The sequence below is a fragment of the Coregonus clupeaformis genome, chromosome 11 (genome assembly GCF_020615455.1).
Source record: "Coregonus clupeaformis isolate EN_2021a chromosome 11, ASM2061545v1, whole genome shotgun sequence".
NCBI classification, from domain to species: Eukaryota; Metazoa; Chordata; class Actinopteri; order Salmoniformes; family Salmonidae; genus Coregonus; species Coregonus clupeaformis.
Genome location: NC_059202.1, coordinates 17,424,097 through 17,442,932, shown reverse-complemented (window position 1 = coordinate 17,442,932; position 18,836 = coordinate 17,424,097). Strand labels below are relative to the sequence as shown.

The following is an 18,836-nucleotide window of genomic DNA, read 5'->3' as shown; positions in this document are numbered from 1 at the left end:
GCATCATGCTGTGGGGATGTTTTTCAGCAGCAGGGACTGGGAGACTAGTCAGGATCGAGGGAAATATGAACAGAGCAAAGTACAGAGAGATCCTTGATGAAAACCTTCTCCAGAGCTCTCAGGAACTCAGACTGGGGTGACGGTTCACCTTCCATCAGGACAACGACCCTATGCACATAGCAAAGACAACGCAGGAGTGGCTTCGGGATAAGTCTCTGAATGTCCTTGAGTGGCCCAGCCAGAGCCCGGACTTGAACCTGATCTAACATCTCTGGAGAGACCTGAAAATAGCTTTGCAGCGTCACTCCACATCCAACCTGAAAGAGTTTGAGGGGATCTGCAGAGAAGAATGGGAGAAACTCCCCAAATACAGGTGTGCCAAGCTTGTAGCATCATACACAAGACTCAAGGCTGTAATAGCTGCCAAAGGTGCTTCAACAAAGTACTGAGTAAAGGGTCTGAATACTTATGTACATGGAAACAAATTTCCTTTATTTATTTTTAATAAATTAGCAAACATTTCAAAAAAAGTGTTTTTGCTTTTTCATTATGGGGTATTGTGTGTAGATTGATGAGGGGGAAAAAACGATTCTATCCATTTGAGAATAAGGCCGTAACGTAACAAAATGCGGAAAAGGTCAAGGGGTCTGAATACTTTCCGAATGCACTGTATTTTCGATTTTGTGCACCAGCTTCAACCAGCTGAAACAATATTTTTGGTTATGGGAAAAATATTTCACAGCGGTTTAGATGGTATAGTGTAGAGAATAATTGTACCATCTTATTTTGTCACATAAACAGAAATTAGGCGAACTATTAGAGTTTCAGCAACCAGGAAATGGCGGGGCGGAGCGATTTCAGCATAGTGCAACTTTAAAGGGCAACTCTGCCACTTTTCAACCTCATTGTCTCCTCATTAACCTCATTATCTCCAGCACCAAACCAGTGTCTCCAGCACCAAACCAGTGTCTACAGCAGGGGTGCATAGAGGGGTCTATGAAGAGTTTGAGCGTAAAAGCTATGTGGGTTATGGCATGTTCCTGTGGGTGCGCATGCATACCTGATCTTGAGCTCAGAGCGTGTGGCCAGGTTAGTGGATAGCTGCTGTATGAGGGACAGCAGCACTGGCTGTATCAGGGGGCAGGGATGCTGGCCAAACACCTGCTGGGAGTCGATGGTCTCGCACACATACAGGACCAGGTTCAGGTCAGAGGCTGACAGGGCCTACAGGGGAGAGGGGTTGGAGGAGAAGAGACCGATCAGACACCACAGGTACATTTTAAAATGATGCCCTCTGACATCCCCCATGCAGTGGACCGGAGAGGCTGTGAGACTGATGGGATGGGTAGGTGCTTGGGCGGTATCCATATACAGTGGGGGAAAAAAGTATTTAGTCAGCCACCAATTGTGCAAGTTCTCCCACTTAAAAAGATGAGAGAGGCCTGTAATTTTCATCATAGGTACACGTCAACTATGACAGACAAAATGAGGAAAAAAAATCCAGAAAATCACATTGTAGGATTTTTTATGAATTTATTTGCAAATTATGGTGGAAAATAAGTATTTGGTCACCTACAAACAAGCAAGATTTCTGGCTCTCACAGACATGTAACTTCTTCTTTAAGAGGCTCCTCTGTCCTCCACTCGTTACCTGTATTAATGGCACCTGTTTGAACTTGTTATCAGTATAAAATACACCTGTCCACATCCTCAAACAGTCACACTCCAAACTCCACTATGGCCAAGACCAAAGAGCTGTCAAAGGACACCAGAAACTGTAGACCTGCACCAGGCTGGGAAGACTGAATCTGCAATAGGTAAGCAGCTTGGTTTGAAGAAATCAACTGTGGGAGCAATTATTAGGAAATGGAAGACATACAAGACCACTGATAATCTCCCTCGATCTGGGGCTCCACGCAAGATCTCACCCCGTGGGGTCAAAATGATCACAAGAACGGTGAGCAAAAATCCCAGAACCACACGGGGGGGACCTAGTGAATGACCTGCAGAGAGCTGGGACCAAAGTAACAAAGCCTACCATCAGTAACACACTACGCCGCCAGGGACTCAAATCCTGCAGTGCCAGACGTGTCCCCCTGCTTAAGCCAGTACATGTCCAGGCCCGTCTGAAGTTTGCTAGAGTGCATTTGGATGAACCAGAAGAGGATTGGGAGAATGTCATATGGTCAGATGAAACCAAAATAGAACTTTTTGGTAAAAACTCAACTCGTCGTGTTTGGAGGACAAAGAATGCTGAGTTGCATCCAAAGAACACCATACCTACTGTGAAGCATGGGGGTGGAAACATCATGCTTTGGGGCTGTTTTTCTGCAAAGGGACCAGGACGACTGATCCGTGTAAAGGAAAGAATGAATGGGGCCATGTATCGTGAGATTTTGAGTGAAAACCTCCTTCCATCAGCAAGGGCATTGAAGATGAAACGTGGCTGGGTCTTTCAGCATGACAATGATCCCAAACACACCGCCCGGGCAACGAAGGAGTGGCTTCGTAAGAAGCATTTCAAGGTCCTGGAGTGGCCTAGCCAGTCTCCAGATCTCAACCACATAGAAAATCTTTGGAGGGAGTTGAAAGTCCGTGTTGCCCAGCGACAGCCCCAAAACATCACTGCTCTAGAGGAGATCTGCATGGAGGAATAGGCCAAAATACCAGCAACAGTGTGTGAAAACCTTGTGAAGACTTACAGAAAACGTTTGACCTGTGTCATTGCCAACAAAGGGTATATAACAAAGTATTGAGAAACTTTTGTTATTGACCAAATACTTATTTTCCACCATAATTTGCAAATAAATTCATAAAAAATCCTACAATGTGATTTTCTGGATTGTTTTTCCCTCATTTTGTCTGTCATAGTTGACGTGTACCTATGATGAAAATTACAGGCCTCTCATCTTTTTAAGTGGGAGAACATGCACAATTGGTGGCACATTGGTGGCACAACTAGCCGGTGCCCCCGAACATTGACTCTGCACCGGTACCCCCCTGTATATATAGCCTCCCTACTGTTATTTTATTTTACTTCTGCTCTTTTTTTCTCAACACTTTTTTTGTTGTTGTTTTATTTGTACTTTTTTTGTTAAAAATAAATGCACTGTTGGTTAAGGGCTGTAAGTAAGCATTTCACTGTAATGTCTGCACCTGTTGTATTCGGCGCATGTGACCAATAAAATTTGATTTGATTTGATTAGACTAAATACTTTTTTCCCCCACTGTACCAACCTTTTCTCATCCCGGGATTTACAGTATTACCGGCATAGTACACAAGGGGCGCTAAAAAGGCAAGAAAAGCCCATTGTGCCTCTTACCAGAATACTAACAAAATTATAACAAACTAACAACGAAATCACATAGATGCTGTTAGCTAAATGCTAACGTGCGAAAACAAACATAACTAATTGCAAAGACGGGCAAATCCAGCTCAAAGTTATACAAGCATAGCTAGTAGCTACCAAATGTCATTTTCGGTGAGTGTGGACATTTACAAGCGAACGAGATAAATTGTGCAAATGAACAAAGTTGTGATGCATGCTTTTCTGAAGGAAGAGCAGCATGTGTACACGGAGCAGAGGGGAGAAGAATGGAGGAGAAAAAAACGGTAGTAGGGAAAAAATTGCAACTGTACATATAACTCATCCAGAGTTCTTTGACTTCAGGCAAAAAGCCATTTTAAGATATCTGATGGCAAACATTTAGTAGTGAATTGCATACAAGTGTAACTTCATCACCTCATGTGCGCCGCACAACAGAGAATTGCCTATACATATAGAACGCTATGGACTCACCAGCTCCTGCTTTCTCCCGTTGTGCTATTTACAAACAAACACGTGACTGGCTCAACTGTTCTGGGGAACTACAGTAAGCGTCATAATGTAAAATAATGTGACAGGTGAAATGAAGAATGCAATCTGCTTTATCTCCTAACATATTGCACAAGTTGACTGCAGGTATCAACTTAAAAAGTAGCTTCAAATATTCAAATTACTTGAAGAACGTAGTTTTGAAATAGTTTTGACGGTAATGAAAAACTATACCGTGTTTTTTCTCCAAATACCCCGCTATACATGTCACAGTATACCGCCCAAGCCTATGGAGGTGCATCGGGGAGCAGGACCCTCACCTGTTGGAAGGCCTGGTTGAGCTGTCCCTGCTGCAGCAGCTGCAGGATGTTGGCCTGCTGGGCCTGGTAGTCCAGGTGTGCGGTAGGGATGGGCGTGCCTGCAGCAGAGCGCATGGCCTGCATGATGCTGGAGGTCACAGCTGCCTGCTGCTCCTTCATGGCCATGCTCACCTCACCCTTCACTATGCGCTGCACCTGGGTCAGGATCGATTCCTGCAGGCTGGATGCAGGACAGAAGCAAACAGGCACAGTTCTATAACCAAGGAATACTATCAAAACATTTACAGTGCATTTGGAAAGTATTCAGACCCCTAGACTTTTTCCACATTTTGTTACGTTACAGCCTTATTCTAAAATGGATTAAATAAATGTTTCCCCTCATCATTCTACACACAATAACCCACAATGACAAAGCGAAAACAGGTTTTGAAATTTTTGCAAAAAAACAACAACTAAGAATGGAAATACCTTATTTACATAAGTATTCAGACCCTTTGCTATGAGACTCGAAATTGAGCTCAGGTGCATCCTGTTTCCATTGATCATCCTTGAGATGTTTCTACAACTTGGAGTCCACCTGTGGTAAATTCAATTGATTGGACATGATTTGGAAAGGCATACAACGATCTATATAAAGGTCCCACAGCATATCAGAGCAAAAACCAAGCCATGAGGTCGAAGGAATTGTCCGTAGAACTCCAAGACAGGATTGTGTCGAGGCATAGATCTGGGGAAGGGTACCAAAACATTTCTGCTGCATTGAAGGTCCAAGAACACAGTGGCCTCAATCATTCTTAAAAGCAGAAGAAGTTTGGAACCACCAAGACTCTTCGTAGAGCTGGCTGCCCGGCCAAACTGAGCAATCGGGGGAAAAGGGCCTTGTTCAGGGATGTGACCAAGAACCCGATGGTCACTGACAGAGCTCCTCTATGGAGATGGGACAACCTTCCAGAAGGACAACCATCTCTGCAGCACTCCACCAATCAGGCCTTTAAGGTAGAGTGCCAGACGGAAGCCACTCCTCAGTAAAAGGCACGACAGCCTGCTTGGAGTTTGCCAAGACGCACCTAAAGGATTCTAAGACCGTGAGAAACAAGATTCTCTGGTCTGATGAAACCAAGATTGAACTATTTGGCCTGAATGCCAAACGTCACGTCTGAAGGAAACCTGGCACCATCCCTACGGTGAAGCAAAGTGGTGGCAGCATCATCCTGGGGGTACGTTTTTCAGCGGCTGGGGGACTAGTCAGGATCGAGGGAAAGATTAACGTAGCAAAGTACAGAGAGATCCTTGATGAAAACCTGCTCCAGAGCGCTCAGACTGGGGCGAAGGTTCACCTTCCAAAAGGACTACGACCCTAAGCACACAGCCAAGACAACGCAGGACTGGCTTCGGGACAAGTCTCAATGTCCTTGAGTGGCCCAGACAGAGCCCTGACTTGAACCCGATCAAACATCTCTGGAGAGACCTGCAAATAGCTGCCTATCCAACCTGACCGAGCTTGAGAGGATCTGCAGAGAAGAATGAGAGAAACTCCCCAAATATAGGTCTGTCAAGCTTCATACCCAATAATATTTGAGGCTGTAATCACTGCCAAAGGTGCGTTAACAAAGTACAGAGCAAAGGGTCTGAATACTTATGTAAATATAATAATTTTCATGTTTTTTTTAAAATACATTTGCAAAAATTTCTACAAACCTGTTTTTGTTTTGTCATTATGGAGTATTGTGTGTAGATTGATGAGGGGGGTAAACTATTTAATCCATTTTAGAATAAGGCTGTAATTTAACAAAATGTGGAAAAGGTCAAGGGGTCTGAATACTTTCCGAATGCACTCTAAATGCCTGAAAACACATTTTGTACGATCCAAAACACTTACAAAAAGTTATTCAGTCCAACCTAAGAAACTATATAAACTCAAGCACTATGTCATTAATTGCTTTGCACAATTTGTGGTTAAATCGAAATTAAGCCCAGGATTAAGGTGTTTGTTTTTCTACTCAACCAATCCATTACACAGCCACTCAATATGGCAACCCAAACGGCTTGCTAAGGCATCTATTAGGTATGTCTGATCAATCACTTATAAAAAAGATAAAAAGCTTTGTTGGCCGGACTTACTTTCCCACCGTCATGTGGAGCTGGTGCTGGACCTCAGAGCGGACCCCTGCTGTGACGGTGGTGGCCAGCTGATCCGTAGAATTCTGGAACGTGTCAATCATCTGCTGCAGCTGGCCAATCATAGGGTCCCGTGCCTCCTGCTCATGCTGCTTCCTGTTCTTCACATGGGTCTCCAGTTGCTGGATATCTACAGAGGAAAACAAACAAACATCCTCAGTACGACACAGAAAGATCTGTCAGGCATATTCAGATGTGCGTTTAGCACAATTTAAAAATCAGCTGAAAAAACTAATATAGCAAATGTTTATCAATGCATACAAAGCCCACTGCTCTTCTTAAAATAGACATATGACAAATGCAGCAAGTTAAAAAGTAGGCTACGTCCTTAACCTTGCTCTCGGGTGAAAGTGAAGAAATAGCCTGAAATGCTGAGGGTTAACAGTTAGTAATAGGATTGTCATACACTCATGGGTGCCCTGCTTGAAGCTGTCATTGATCTGCTGGAACATAGACTGGCAGCCCCTCTCAAATACAGGCAGCACAATGCTCTGGAACGCATCCTTGTAGGCAGCCTGGATAGGCCCCTGCATTGCCTCGGCAGCTGCCCGGCCGATAGCATCTGTGGTGTTCTGCACAGAAAGGGATAAAGTAATTGTTATGTGTGCATTTTGACTGAAGAGTGAATAAGTGAGCTATGAGATTACTTTACATCCTTTGATCCAATGACCAACCTAGGCTCTAGAGCAGAGGGCATTTTTAACTTTTTTGTCCCACAACCCCATTTTGATATCAGAAATCTTTTGCAGCCCCACTGTGTGAAAAAGTGATGTAATCAACAGCCAATGTTTTTAATTTCGGGCTATGACAGTATATTACTGTTATGATGATTTGTGACACAATATTCATTAATGTATGAAGCTGTATGTGGACAGAGAACAAGGACACATCATGTGTTATTGGTGTCACGAGTGAGGAACAGAAGGTCAGTGTGCCAAGATAGATTGGGGGCCCCTGTTGCAATCTGAGGATAGGTGCGTGATGGAATGGCCTGGCTAGGGTGCCACATTATTACATTTACATTACATTTTAGTCATTTAGCAGACGCTCTTATCCAGAGCGACTTACAGTTAGTGAATACATTTTTTTAAATTTTTTTTTATACTGGCCCCCCATGGGAAACGAACCCACAACCCTGGCGTTGCAAACGCCATGCTCTATCAACTGAGCTACATCCCTGCCGGCCATTCCCTCCCCTACCCTGGACGACGCTGGGCCAATTGTGCGCCGCCCATGAGTCTCCCGGTCGCGGCCGGCTGCGACAGAGCCTGGATTCGAACCAGGATCTCTAGTAGCACAGTTAGCACTGCGATGCAGTGCCTTAGACCACTGCGCCACTCAGGAGCACCCCTGCTGTTATACCAAGTAGGTGGATATGGTGGTGGATGAGTGACACTCAATGCTGGTTAGTAGCAACTGTGTGGGATAAAAGTAGATTGGAATGGCATTATATAAACTGAGAGATTTTCTATGGAAGTCATTCAGATGGCAGGAGGCTATGTCCGTACCCCCTGTCATTGAATCCAATAGTGACCATTAAATGATGACTGAAACCAATCTCCATCTGTGTAACATACTCTCTTGCATTCTGAACTTCTCAATACCAGAAACTCATCATAACAATTACAAATCAGTCCGACAATATTTTTGAGAGTATTTCAAATTCAATCTGAAGGAAGTATAGTTTGAGAAGCAGGGGTTGGAACCTAAATTATTTTCCAATCGTTTCGTTACGAACAGAACCATTACTTTGTTTGTTCCGTTCCACTGTTCCGACTAGCAAAATAACGTTTTGAACTGGTTCGAACCAAAAGTACCAGTTAAAATAATTCCTTTTAAAACCTCTGAAATATACTATTTTTTTTACACATTTAGCTCAACATTCAATTACTTCACCAATCAGTGCAGATAGATCAGCTTGCTGTGAAGCGGGTAAGCGACTTAATCTGTATAGGAAAGTCGTTAAGAGCTAATTGTATTTTGCCGTAACAGCATGTTTTAATCATAATGAAAGACAAACACACACTGTGCTGCCAGTCACAGTGTAGGGCGCGAGATGCAACTTACATTTTGAGAGTGAGGCGAGAGCATGAGAGAATGAGGAAGCTTGCCTTGAAACGCTGGATATCTTGTTATGACATGCATTATCTGAATTATGCCCACAGAATTACAGTGCCTTGCAAAAGTATTCATATCCCCCCTTGGCGTTTTTCTTATTTTGTTGCATTACAACCTGTAATTTAAATGGATTTTTATTTGGATTTCATGTAAATGGACATACACAAAACAGTCCAAATTGGTGACGTGAAATGAAAAACAAATCACGGAAAAGTGGTGTGTGCATTTTTATTCACCCCCTTTGCTAAATAAGATCTGGTGCAACCAATTACCTTCAGAAGTCACATATTAGTTAAATAAAGTCCACCTGTGTGCAATCTAAGTGTCACATGATCTCAGTATATATATACACACACCTGTTCTGAAAGGCCCCAGAGTCTGCAACACCACTAAGCAAGGGGCACCACCAAGCCAGCAGCACCATGAAAAAGGACCCTGGGACTAAACACCTTCTGCAACTGGATCCTGGACTTCCTGACGGGCCGCCCCCGGGTGGTAAGGGTAGGTAACGGGGGCCCCTCAGGGGTGCTTGCTCAGTCCCCTCCTGTACTCCCTGTTCACTCATGACTGCATGGCCAGGCACGACTCCAACACCATCATTAAGTTTGCCAATGACACAACAGTGGTAGGCCTGATCACCGACAACGACGAGACAGCCTATAGGAAGGAGGTCAGAGACCTGGCCGTGTAGTGCCAGGACAACAACCTCTCCCTCAACGTGATCAAGACAAAGGAGATGATTGTGGACTACAGGAAAAAAAAGAGGGCCGAGCACTCCCCATTTTCATAGACGGGGCTGTAGTGGAGCAGGTTGAGCGCTTCATGTTCGTTGGTGTCCACATCACCAACAAACTAACATGGTCAAAGCACACCAAGACAGTCGTGAAGAGGGCACGACAAAACCTATACCACCTAAGGAGACTGAAAAGATTTGGCATGGGTCCTCAGGTCCTCAAAAGATTCTACAGCTGCACCATCGAGAGCATCCTGACTGGTTGCATCACTGCTTGGTATGGCAACTGCTCGGCCTCTGACCGCAAGGCACTACAGAGGGTAGTGCGTACGGCCAAGTACATCACTGGGGCCAAGCTTCCTGCCATCCAGGACCTCTATACCAGGCAGTGTCAGAGCAAGGCCCTAAAAATGGTCAAAGACTCCAGCCACCCTAGCCATAGACCGTTCTCTCTGCTACCGCACGGCAAGCGGTACCGGAGCGCCAAGTCTAGGTCCAAGAGGCTTCTAAACAGCTTCTACCCCCAAACCATAAGACTCCTGAACATCTAATCAAATGGCTACCCAGACTATTTGCATTCCCTCCCCACCCCTCTTTTACGCTGCTGCTACGCTGTTTATTATCTATGCATAGTCACTTTAATAACTCTACCTACATGTACATATTACCCCAATTACCTCGACTAACTGGTGCCCCCGCACATTGAGTCGGTACCGGTACCCCCTGTATATAGCCTCGCTATTGTTATTTTTCCTGCGGTGCTTTAATTATTTGTTACTTTTATTTTGTATTATTTTATATTGTATTTTTTGTGATTGTTTTTGGTATTCTTTCTTAAAACTGCATTGTTGGTTAAGGGCTTGTAAGTAAGCATTTCACTGTAAGGTCTACACCTGTTGTATTTCACGCATGTGACAAATACAATTTGATTTGACACAATAAAATATTTAGCATCTTCAAAGTGGTAGGCATGTTGTGTAAATCAAATGATACAAACCCCCCAAAAATCAATTTTAATTCCAAATTCTAAGGCAATACTTTCACAAGCCACTGTATACCTACAAGGAGTGGCTTCTATGGAGGAACTTTGATTGTCTTTGAACTTCCGAGTTGGTTTAACGTTGGACCTGAGCCAACGTTAGCTAGCAAGCTAACAAGCTTGTGTTTTCAGAGTAGCACCAGAATTAAAACACGTCTTACCCTTTTGTAGGTAATAAATCAAATGTGAAACATGATAATTATAGTATCCTTAACTATCATTGAAAAAGTCAATCCATTCTTCTCTAATTAAGCATCTCTCCCTAATTTCTGAATTACGTTAGTAACGTTGTCAGTACGCTACAGTAACCTATGCTTCAGAGGGGAGGGGCACGTAGCCTACACACACACAGGCAAAGATTTGCATAGACGATTTGTTCCGATTAAAAAAAATAATAATAATAATAAGCCTGGAACGTAAAATAACATTATTAAATAACGGAGGTATAGATCACTTTCGTTCTTTTCGGTTCTGTTCCTGAACAGGTTACAACCCTTGGTTTGAAGTGACTGAAATGCATCAGAAAGGTATTGGAAAGTTTAGGAAAACATCAAGGAAGATCAGGCAATAATTGCGTATGATCTTTTGTGTAGAAAATAACATCATTGCTTTCAATGATGATGTTCTTTCCTCTCCCCAGTCATTTGGCGCATGGTCCTGTCCACTCTGTTCTAACAACTCCTGCAGGGCTTGTGAGTATTGTAGAGGGAAAGATAAAACATGTGCGTGTCTTAGCCTTCAGAAAATGGGGTCATAATAGCTTATAGCCCCCATTGTTAAAAACGTTGAGCCACATTTGTAGGAAGAAAACCGAAACCGCTGTCACAACTGCTATAAGTGAATATCGAAGGTAAGTCACGTGCCGTGGTTCTATGAACTAAGCAGCGCATATTTTTTTCTTCCCCAGAGTTTCTCTCGCAACCCCATTTTCAAATCAGGCAACACCACATCGGGTCTTTGGGAAACACTGGTCTAGAGACAATGATCTGAATTTGTTGCCACTAACCTTTGACTTGACGACTTTGCTAACATTCTCCTTCAGTGCTGCCTCCACAGCTGTCAGCTTAGCAGCGATGGTGTTACTCATCTGGGCAGTAACAGGCTCCAGACTCTTGATGATAGCTGTGAAGTAGCAAGGCCAAACATTTACCTCACATTGATTATACACAGTTAAACACTTTATTTGATAAAAACTATCAAATAAGTTAGGAAAAAGGAAGGAAGTGTACTGACTGGGAGGAACGGTCTTCTTCATCTCCTCTCGGAGAGTCTTGTCCAGACGGTTACACAGGGTGTTGTTGAGAGTTTGAGCCAGCTGCTGGGAGAGATGCTCCTGGAGTTGCTGGTTACGGTTGTGTCCCTCAGCTAGGATTCTCTCCATTCTCCTCTCTGAGAATCAATGCCGGGTCAAGGATCAAACACAGAGCAACTTGTGTGGTGGGTTGATGAGGATGTGCTTCTGCAACAAAACTATGGCCTTAAAGATACAATATGCAAATAAAATTGTATTTGTCACGCGCGAAATACAACAGGCGTAAACCTTACAGTGAAATGCTTACTTACAAGCCCTTAACCAACAATGCAGTTAAGAAAAATTAGTGTCAAGTAAAAAATAAATACTTAAAGAGCAGCAGTAAAATAAAATAACAGTAGGGAGGCTATATACAGGGGGTACCGGTACAGAGTCAATGTGCGGGGGCACAGGTTAGTCGAGGTTATTGAGGTAATATGTACATGTAAGTAGATTTAAAGTGACTATGCATAGATAATAAACAGAGTAGCAGCAGCGTAAAAGAGGGGGTGGGGTGGGACAATGCAAATAGTCTGGGTAGCCATTTGATTAGCTGTTCAGGAGTCTTATGGCTTGGGGGTAGAAGCTGTTAAGAAGCCTTTTGGACCTAGACTTTTGCGCTCCGGTACCACTTGCCGTGCGGTAGCAGAGAGAACAGTCTATGACTAGGGTGGCTGGATTCTTTGACCATTTTTAGGGTCTTCCTCTGACACCACTTGGTATAGAGGTCCTGGATGTCAGGAAGTTTGGCCACAGTGATGTACTGGGCCGTACGCACTCCCTCTGTAGTGCCTTGCGGTCGGAGGCCGATCAGCTGCCATGCCAGGCAGTGATGCAACCAGTCAGGATGCTCTCGATGGTGCAGCTGTAGAATTATTTGAGAATCTGAGGACCCATGCCAAATCTTTTCAGTCTCCTGAGGGGGAATAGGCTTTGTCGTGCCCTCTTCACTGCAGTCTTGGTGTGTTTGGTCCATGATAGTTTGTTGGCGATGTGGACACCAAGGAACTTGAAGCTCTCAACCTGCTCCTCTACAGCCCCGTCAATGAGAATGGGGGCGCGCTCGATCCTCCTTTTCCTGTAGTCCACAATCATCTCCTTTGTCTTGATCACGTTGAGGGAGAGTTTGTTATCCTGGTACCATACGGCCAGGTCTCTGACCTCCTCCCTATAGGCTGCCTCATCGTTGTCAGGAGGGGACTGAGCACGCACCCCTGAGGGGCCCCCGTGTTGAGGATCAGCGTGGCAGATGCTGTTGCCTACCCTAACCACCTGGTGGCGGCCCGTCAGGAAGTCCAGGATCCAGTTGCAGAGGTGTTTAGTCCCAGGGTACTTAGCTTAGTGATGAGCTTTTAGGGCACTATGGTGTTGAACGCTGAGCTGTAGTCAATGAATAGCATTCTCACGTAGGTGTTCCTTTTGTCCAGGTGGGAAAGGGCAGTGTGGAGTGCAATTGAGATTGCATCATCTGTGGATCTGTTGGGGCGGTATGCAAATTGGAGTGGGTCTAAGGTTTCTGGGATAATGGTGTTGATGTGAGCCATGACCAGCCTTTCAAAGCACTTCATGGCTACAGACGTCAGTGCTACAGGTCTGTAGTCATTTAGGCAGGTTAACCTTAGTGTTCTTGGGCACAGGGACTATGGTTGTCTGCTTGAAACATGTTTGTATTACAGACTAAGTCAGGGACAAGTTGAAAATGTCAGTGAAGACACTTGCCAGTTGGTCAGCGCATGCTCGGCGTACACCTTACATTAACATTTACATTTTAGTCATTTAGCAGACGCCCTTATCCAGAGCGACTTACAGTTAGTGAATACATTTTTTTTTTTTTATACTGGCCCCCCGTGGGAAACGAACCCACAACCCTGGCGTTGCAAACGCCATGCTCTATCAACTGAGCTACATCCCTGCCGGCCATTCCCTCCCCTACCCTGGACGACGCTGGGCCAATTGTGCGCCGCCCATGAGTCTCCCGGTCGCGGCCGGCTGCGACAGAGCCTGGATGTTCAGGAGTCTTACACCTTCTGGTAATCCGTCTGGCCCTGCGGCCTTGTGAATGTTGACCTGTTTAAAGCGTGATCACACGGTCGTCCGGAACAGCTGATGCTCTCATGCATGCTTCAGTGTTGCTTGCCTCAAAACGAGCATAGAAGTAATTTAGCTTGTCTGGTACGCTCGTGTCACTTGGCAGCTCGCGGCCGTGCTTCCCTTTGTAGTCCGTAATAGTTTGCATGCCCTGCCACATCCGACGAGCTTTGCCTGTTTGCTGGTTCGTCGGAGGGCATAGCAGGATTTCTTATAAGCGTCCGGGTTAGAGTGCCGCTCCTTGAAAGCAGCAGCTCTACCCTTTAGCTCAGTGCAGATGTTGCCTTTAATCCATGGCTTCTGGTTGGCGTATGTACGTACGGTCACTGTGGGGACGACGTCATCGATGCACTTATTGATGAAGCCAGTGGCTGATGTGGTGTCCTCCTCAATGCCATCGGAAGAATCTCGGATCATATTCCAGTCTCTGCTAGCAAAACAGTCGTGTAGCGTAGCATCTGTGTCATCTGACCACTTCTTTATTGACCGAGTCACTGGTGCTTCATGCTTTAGTTTTTACTTGTAAGCAGGAATCAGGAGGATAGAGTTATGGTCAGATTTGGGCGAGGGAGAGCTTTGTACGCGTCTGTGTGTGAAGTAAAGGTGGTCTAGAGTTTTTTTCCCTCCGGTTGCACATTTAACATGTTGGTAGAAATGAGGTCAAACTGATTTAAGTTTCCCTGCATTAAAGTCCTCGGCCACTAGGAGCGCCACCTCTGGATTAGCGTTTTCCTATTTGCTTATGGCCTTATACAGCTCATTGAGTGCGGTCTTAGTGCCAGCATCGATTTGTGGTGGTAAATAGACAGCTACAAAAAATATAGAAGAAAACTCTCTTGGTAAATAGTGTGGTCTACAGTTTATGAGATACTCTATCTCAGGCGAGCAAAACCTTGAGACTTCCTTAATATTTTAATATTAGACATCGCGCACCAGCTGTTGTTTACAAATATACACCCCTCGTCTTACCGGAGGCAGCTGTTCTATCTTGACGATGTAGCGTATATCCCGCCAGCTGTATGTTATCCATTTCGTCGTTTAGCCACAACTCAGTGAAACATAAGTTCGTTTTTAATGTCCCGTTGGTAGGATATCTGTGATCGTAGTTCGTCTATTTTGTTATCCAATGATTGTACGTTGGCTAATAGGACTGATGGTAGATGCAGATTACCCACTCGCCGTCGGATCCTTACAAAGCACCCCGACCTACGTCCCCGGTATCTCGGTCTCTCTCTCATGCGAATGACGGGGATTTGGGCCTTGTTGGGTGTCTTAAGAAAATAATTTGCGTCTGACTCGTTAAAGAAAAAATCTTTGTCCAGTACGAGGGGAGTAATCGCTGTCCTGATATCCTGAAGATATTTCCGGTCATAATAGACAGTGGCAGAAACATTATGTACAAAATAAGTTACAAATAATGCAAAAAAACACACAATAGCACAATTGGTTAGGAACCCGTAAAAACGGCAGCCATCTCCTCCGGCGCCATTCTGCAGAAATCACTCTGGCATTTCCTGGTTTCTAAAACTCTAATAGTTTGCCTAATTTCAGTTTGTGACAAAATCAGCAAGTATAATGTAAATAATCATTTTACCATCTAAACCACTGTGAAATATATTTTCCATAACCAAAAATAGTATTTTCAGCTGCTTGAAGCTGGTGTACAAAACCGAAAGTTGAAAGAAACTTGAGAATAATAGAGAGAATTATTTCTTTCAGCTTTTATTTCTTTCATCACATTCCCAGTGGGTCAGAAGTTAGTACACTCAATTAGTATTTGGTAGCATTGCCTTTAAATTGTTTAACTTGGGTCAAACGTTTTGGGTAGCCTTCCACAAGCTTCCCACAATAAGTTTTGAATTTTGGCACATTCCTCCTGACAGAGCTGGTGTAACTAAGTCAGGTTTGTAGGCCTCCTTGCTCGCACACGTTTTTTCAGTTCTGCCCACACATTTTCAATAGGATTGAGGTCAGGGCTTTGTGATGGCCACTCCAATACCTTGACTTTGTTGTCCTTAAGCCATTTTGCCACAACTTTGGAAGTATGCTTGGGGTCATTGTCCATTTGGAAGACCCATTTGCGACCAAGCTTTAACTTCCTGACTGATGTCTTGAGATGTTGCTTCAATATATCCACATCATTTTCCTTCCTCATGATGCCATCTATTTTGTGAAGTGCACCAGTCCCTCCTGCAGCAAAGCACCCCCACAGCATGATGCTGCCACCCCCGTGCTTCACGGTTGGGATGGTGTTCTTCGGCTTGCAAGACACCCCAAACATAACGATGGTCATAATGTTTCATCAGACCAGAGGACATTTCTCCAAAAAGTACGATCTTTGTCCCCATGTGCAGTTGCAAACTGTAGTCTGCCTTTTTAATGGCGGTTTTGGAGCAGTGGCTTCTTCCTTGCTGAGCAGCCTTTCAGGTTATGTCGATATAGGACTCGTTTTACTGTGGATATAGATACTTTTGTACAGGTTTCCTCCAGCATCTTCACAAGGTCCTTTGTGGTTGTTCTGGGATTAATTTGCACTTTTCGCACCAAAGTACGTTCATCTCTAGGAGACAGAACACATCTCCTTCCGGAGTGGTATGATAGCTGCGTGGTCCCATGGTGTTTATACTTGCGTACTATTGTTTGTACAGATGAACGTGGTACCTTCAGGCGTTTGGAAATTGCTCCCAAGGATGAACCAGACTTGTGGAGGTCTACATTTTATTTTCTGAGGTCTTGGCTGATTTCTTTGTATTTTCCGATGATGTCAAGCAAAGAGGCACTGAGTTTGAAGGTAGGCCTTGAAATACATCCACAGGAACACCTGCAATTGACTCAAATGATGTCAATTAGCCTATCAGAAGCTTCTAAAGCCATGACATTTTCTGGAATTTTCCAAGCTGTTTAAAGGCAGTCAACTTAGTGTATGTATACTTCTGACCCACTGGAATTGTGATACAGTGAATTATAAGTGAAATAATCTGTCTGTAAACAATTGTTGGAAAAATTACTTGTGTCATGCACAAAGTAGTCCTAACCGACTTGCCAAAAGTATAGTTTGTTAACAAGAAATTTGTGAAGTGGTTGAAATACAAGTTTTAATGACTCCAACCTAAGTGTATGTAAACTTCCGACTTCATCTGTACATACCCCAACCAGAAGCCATGGATTACAGGCAACATCTGCACTGCGCTAAAGGATAGAGCTGCCGCTTTCAAGGAGCGGGACTCTAACCCGGACGCTTATAAGAAATCCCGCTATGCCCTCAGACGAACCATCAAACAGGCAAAGAGTCAATACAGGACTAAGATTGAATCGTACTACACCGGCTCTGACTCTCGTCGGATGTGGCAGGGCTTGAAAACTATTACAGACTACAAAGGGAAGCACAGCCGCGAACTGCCCAGTGACACAAGCCTACCAGATGAGCTAAACCACTTCTATGCTCGCTTCGAGGCAAGCAACACTGAAGCATGCATGAGAGCACCAGCTGTTCCGGATGACTATGTAATCACGCTCTCCGTAGCCGATGTGAGTAAGACTTTTAAGCAGGTCAACATTCACAAGGCCGCAGGGCCAGACGGATTACCAGGACATGTACTCCGAGCATGTGCTGACCAACTGTCAAGTGTCTTCACCAACGTTTTCAACATGTCCCTGACTGAGTCTGTAATACCAACATGTTTCAAGCAGACCACCATAGTCCCCGTGCCCAAGGACACTAAGATAACCTGCCTAAATGACTACCGACCCGTAGCACTGACGTCTGTAGCCATGAAGTGCTTTGAAAGGCTGGTCATGGCTCACATCAACACCATTATCCCAGAAACCCACTCAAATTTACATACCGCCCCAACAAATCCACAGATGATGCAATCTCTATTGCACTCCACACTGCCCTTTCCCACCTGGACAAGAGGAACACCTACGTGAGAGTGCTATTCATTGACTACAGCTCAGCGTTCAACACCATAGTGCCCTCAAAGCTCATCACTAAGCTAAGGATCCTGGGACTAAACACCTCCCTCTGCAACTGGATCCTGGACTTCCTAACGGGCCCCCCCCAGGTGGTAAGGGTAGGTAACAACACATCTGCCACGCTGATCCTCAACACGGGGGCCCCTCAGGGGTGCGTGCTCAGTCCCCTCCTGTACTCCCTGTTCACCCATGACTGCATGGCCAGGCACGACTCCAACACCATCATTAAGTTTGCCCACGACACAACAGTGGTAGGCCTGATCACAGACAACGATGAGACAGCCTATATGGAGGCGGTGAGAGACCTGGCCGTGTGGTGCCAGGATAACAACCTCTCCCTCAACGTGACCAAGACAAAGAAGATGATTGTGGACTACAGGAAGAAAAAAAAAGAGGACTGAGCACGCCCCCATTCTCATCGACGGGACTGTAGTGGAACAGGTTGAGAGCTTCAAGTTCCTTGGTGTCCACATCACCAACAAACTATCATGTTCCAAACACACCAAGACAGTCGCGAAGAGGGCACGACAAAGCCTATTCCCCCTCAGGAGACTTAAAAGATTTGGCATGGGTCCTCAGATCCTCAAAAAGTTATACAGCTGCACCATCGAGAGCATCCTGACTGGTTGCATCACCGCCTGGTATGGCAACTGCTCGGCCTCCGACCGCAAGGCACTACAGAGGGTAGTGCGTACGACCCAGTACATCACTGGGGCCAAGCTTCCTCCCATCCAGGACCTCTATACCAGGCGGTGTCAGAGGAAGAACCTCAAAATTGTCAAAGACTCCAGCCACCCTAGTCATAGACTGTTCTCTCTGCTACCGCATGGCAAGTGGTACCGGAGCGCCATGTCTAGGTCCAAAAGGCTTCTCAACAGCATCTACCCCCAAGCCATCATTTTACGCTGCTGCTACTCTGTTAATTATTTATGCATCAGTCACTTTAACTCTACACACACACACACACACACGTACATATTACCTCAACTAGCTGGTGACCCCGCACATTGACTCTGCACCGGTACCATCCTGTATATAGCCTCCATACAGTTATTTTATTTTACTTCTGCTCTTTAATTACACTTTTTGTTGTTGTTTTATTTTACTTTTTTATAAAAAAATAAATGCATTGTTGGTTAAGGGCTGTAAGTAAGCATTTCACGGTAATGTCTACACCTGTTGTATTCGGCGCATGAGGCAAATAAAATTTGATTTTGGTCAGATCGCCCGAGAAGTTACATATTGCAGCTTTAATTAGGCACCTTTCTAGATGTGAAAA

The 18,836-nt window shown here is 44.7% G+C and overlaps 1 protein-coding gene across 3 annotated transcripts in view; it reads right to left on the bottom strand.

The window, feature by feature from the left end:
• LOC121576641 (enhancer of mRNA-decapping protein 4) overlaps positions 1-18,836 on the bottom strand; it is a 48,258-nt gene that overhangs the window by 4,242 nt on the left and 25,180 nt on the right. For all 3 annotated transcript variants that reach the window (XM_041889949.2, XM_041889950.2, XM_041889951.2), the window contains exons 23-28: positions 11,437-11,592; positions 11,210-11,325; positions 6,720-6,885; positions 6,257-6,443; positions 4,136-4,355; positions 1,061-1,224 (exon numbers count right to left, since the gene is read on the bottom strand). In XM_041889949.2, coding sequence (XP_041745883.1) covers positions 1,061-1,224; positions 4,136-4,355; positions 6,257-6,443; positions 6,720-6,885; positions 11,210-11,325; positions 11,437-11,592 — 1,009 coding nt within the window. The remainder of the gene's footprint in view (positions 1-1,060; positions 1,225-4,135; positions 4,356-6,256; positions 6,444-6,719; positions 6,886-11,209; positions 11,326-11,436; positions 11,593-18,836) is intronic.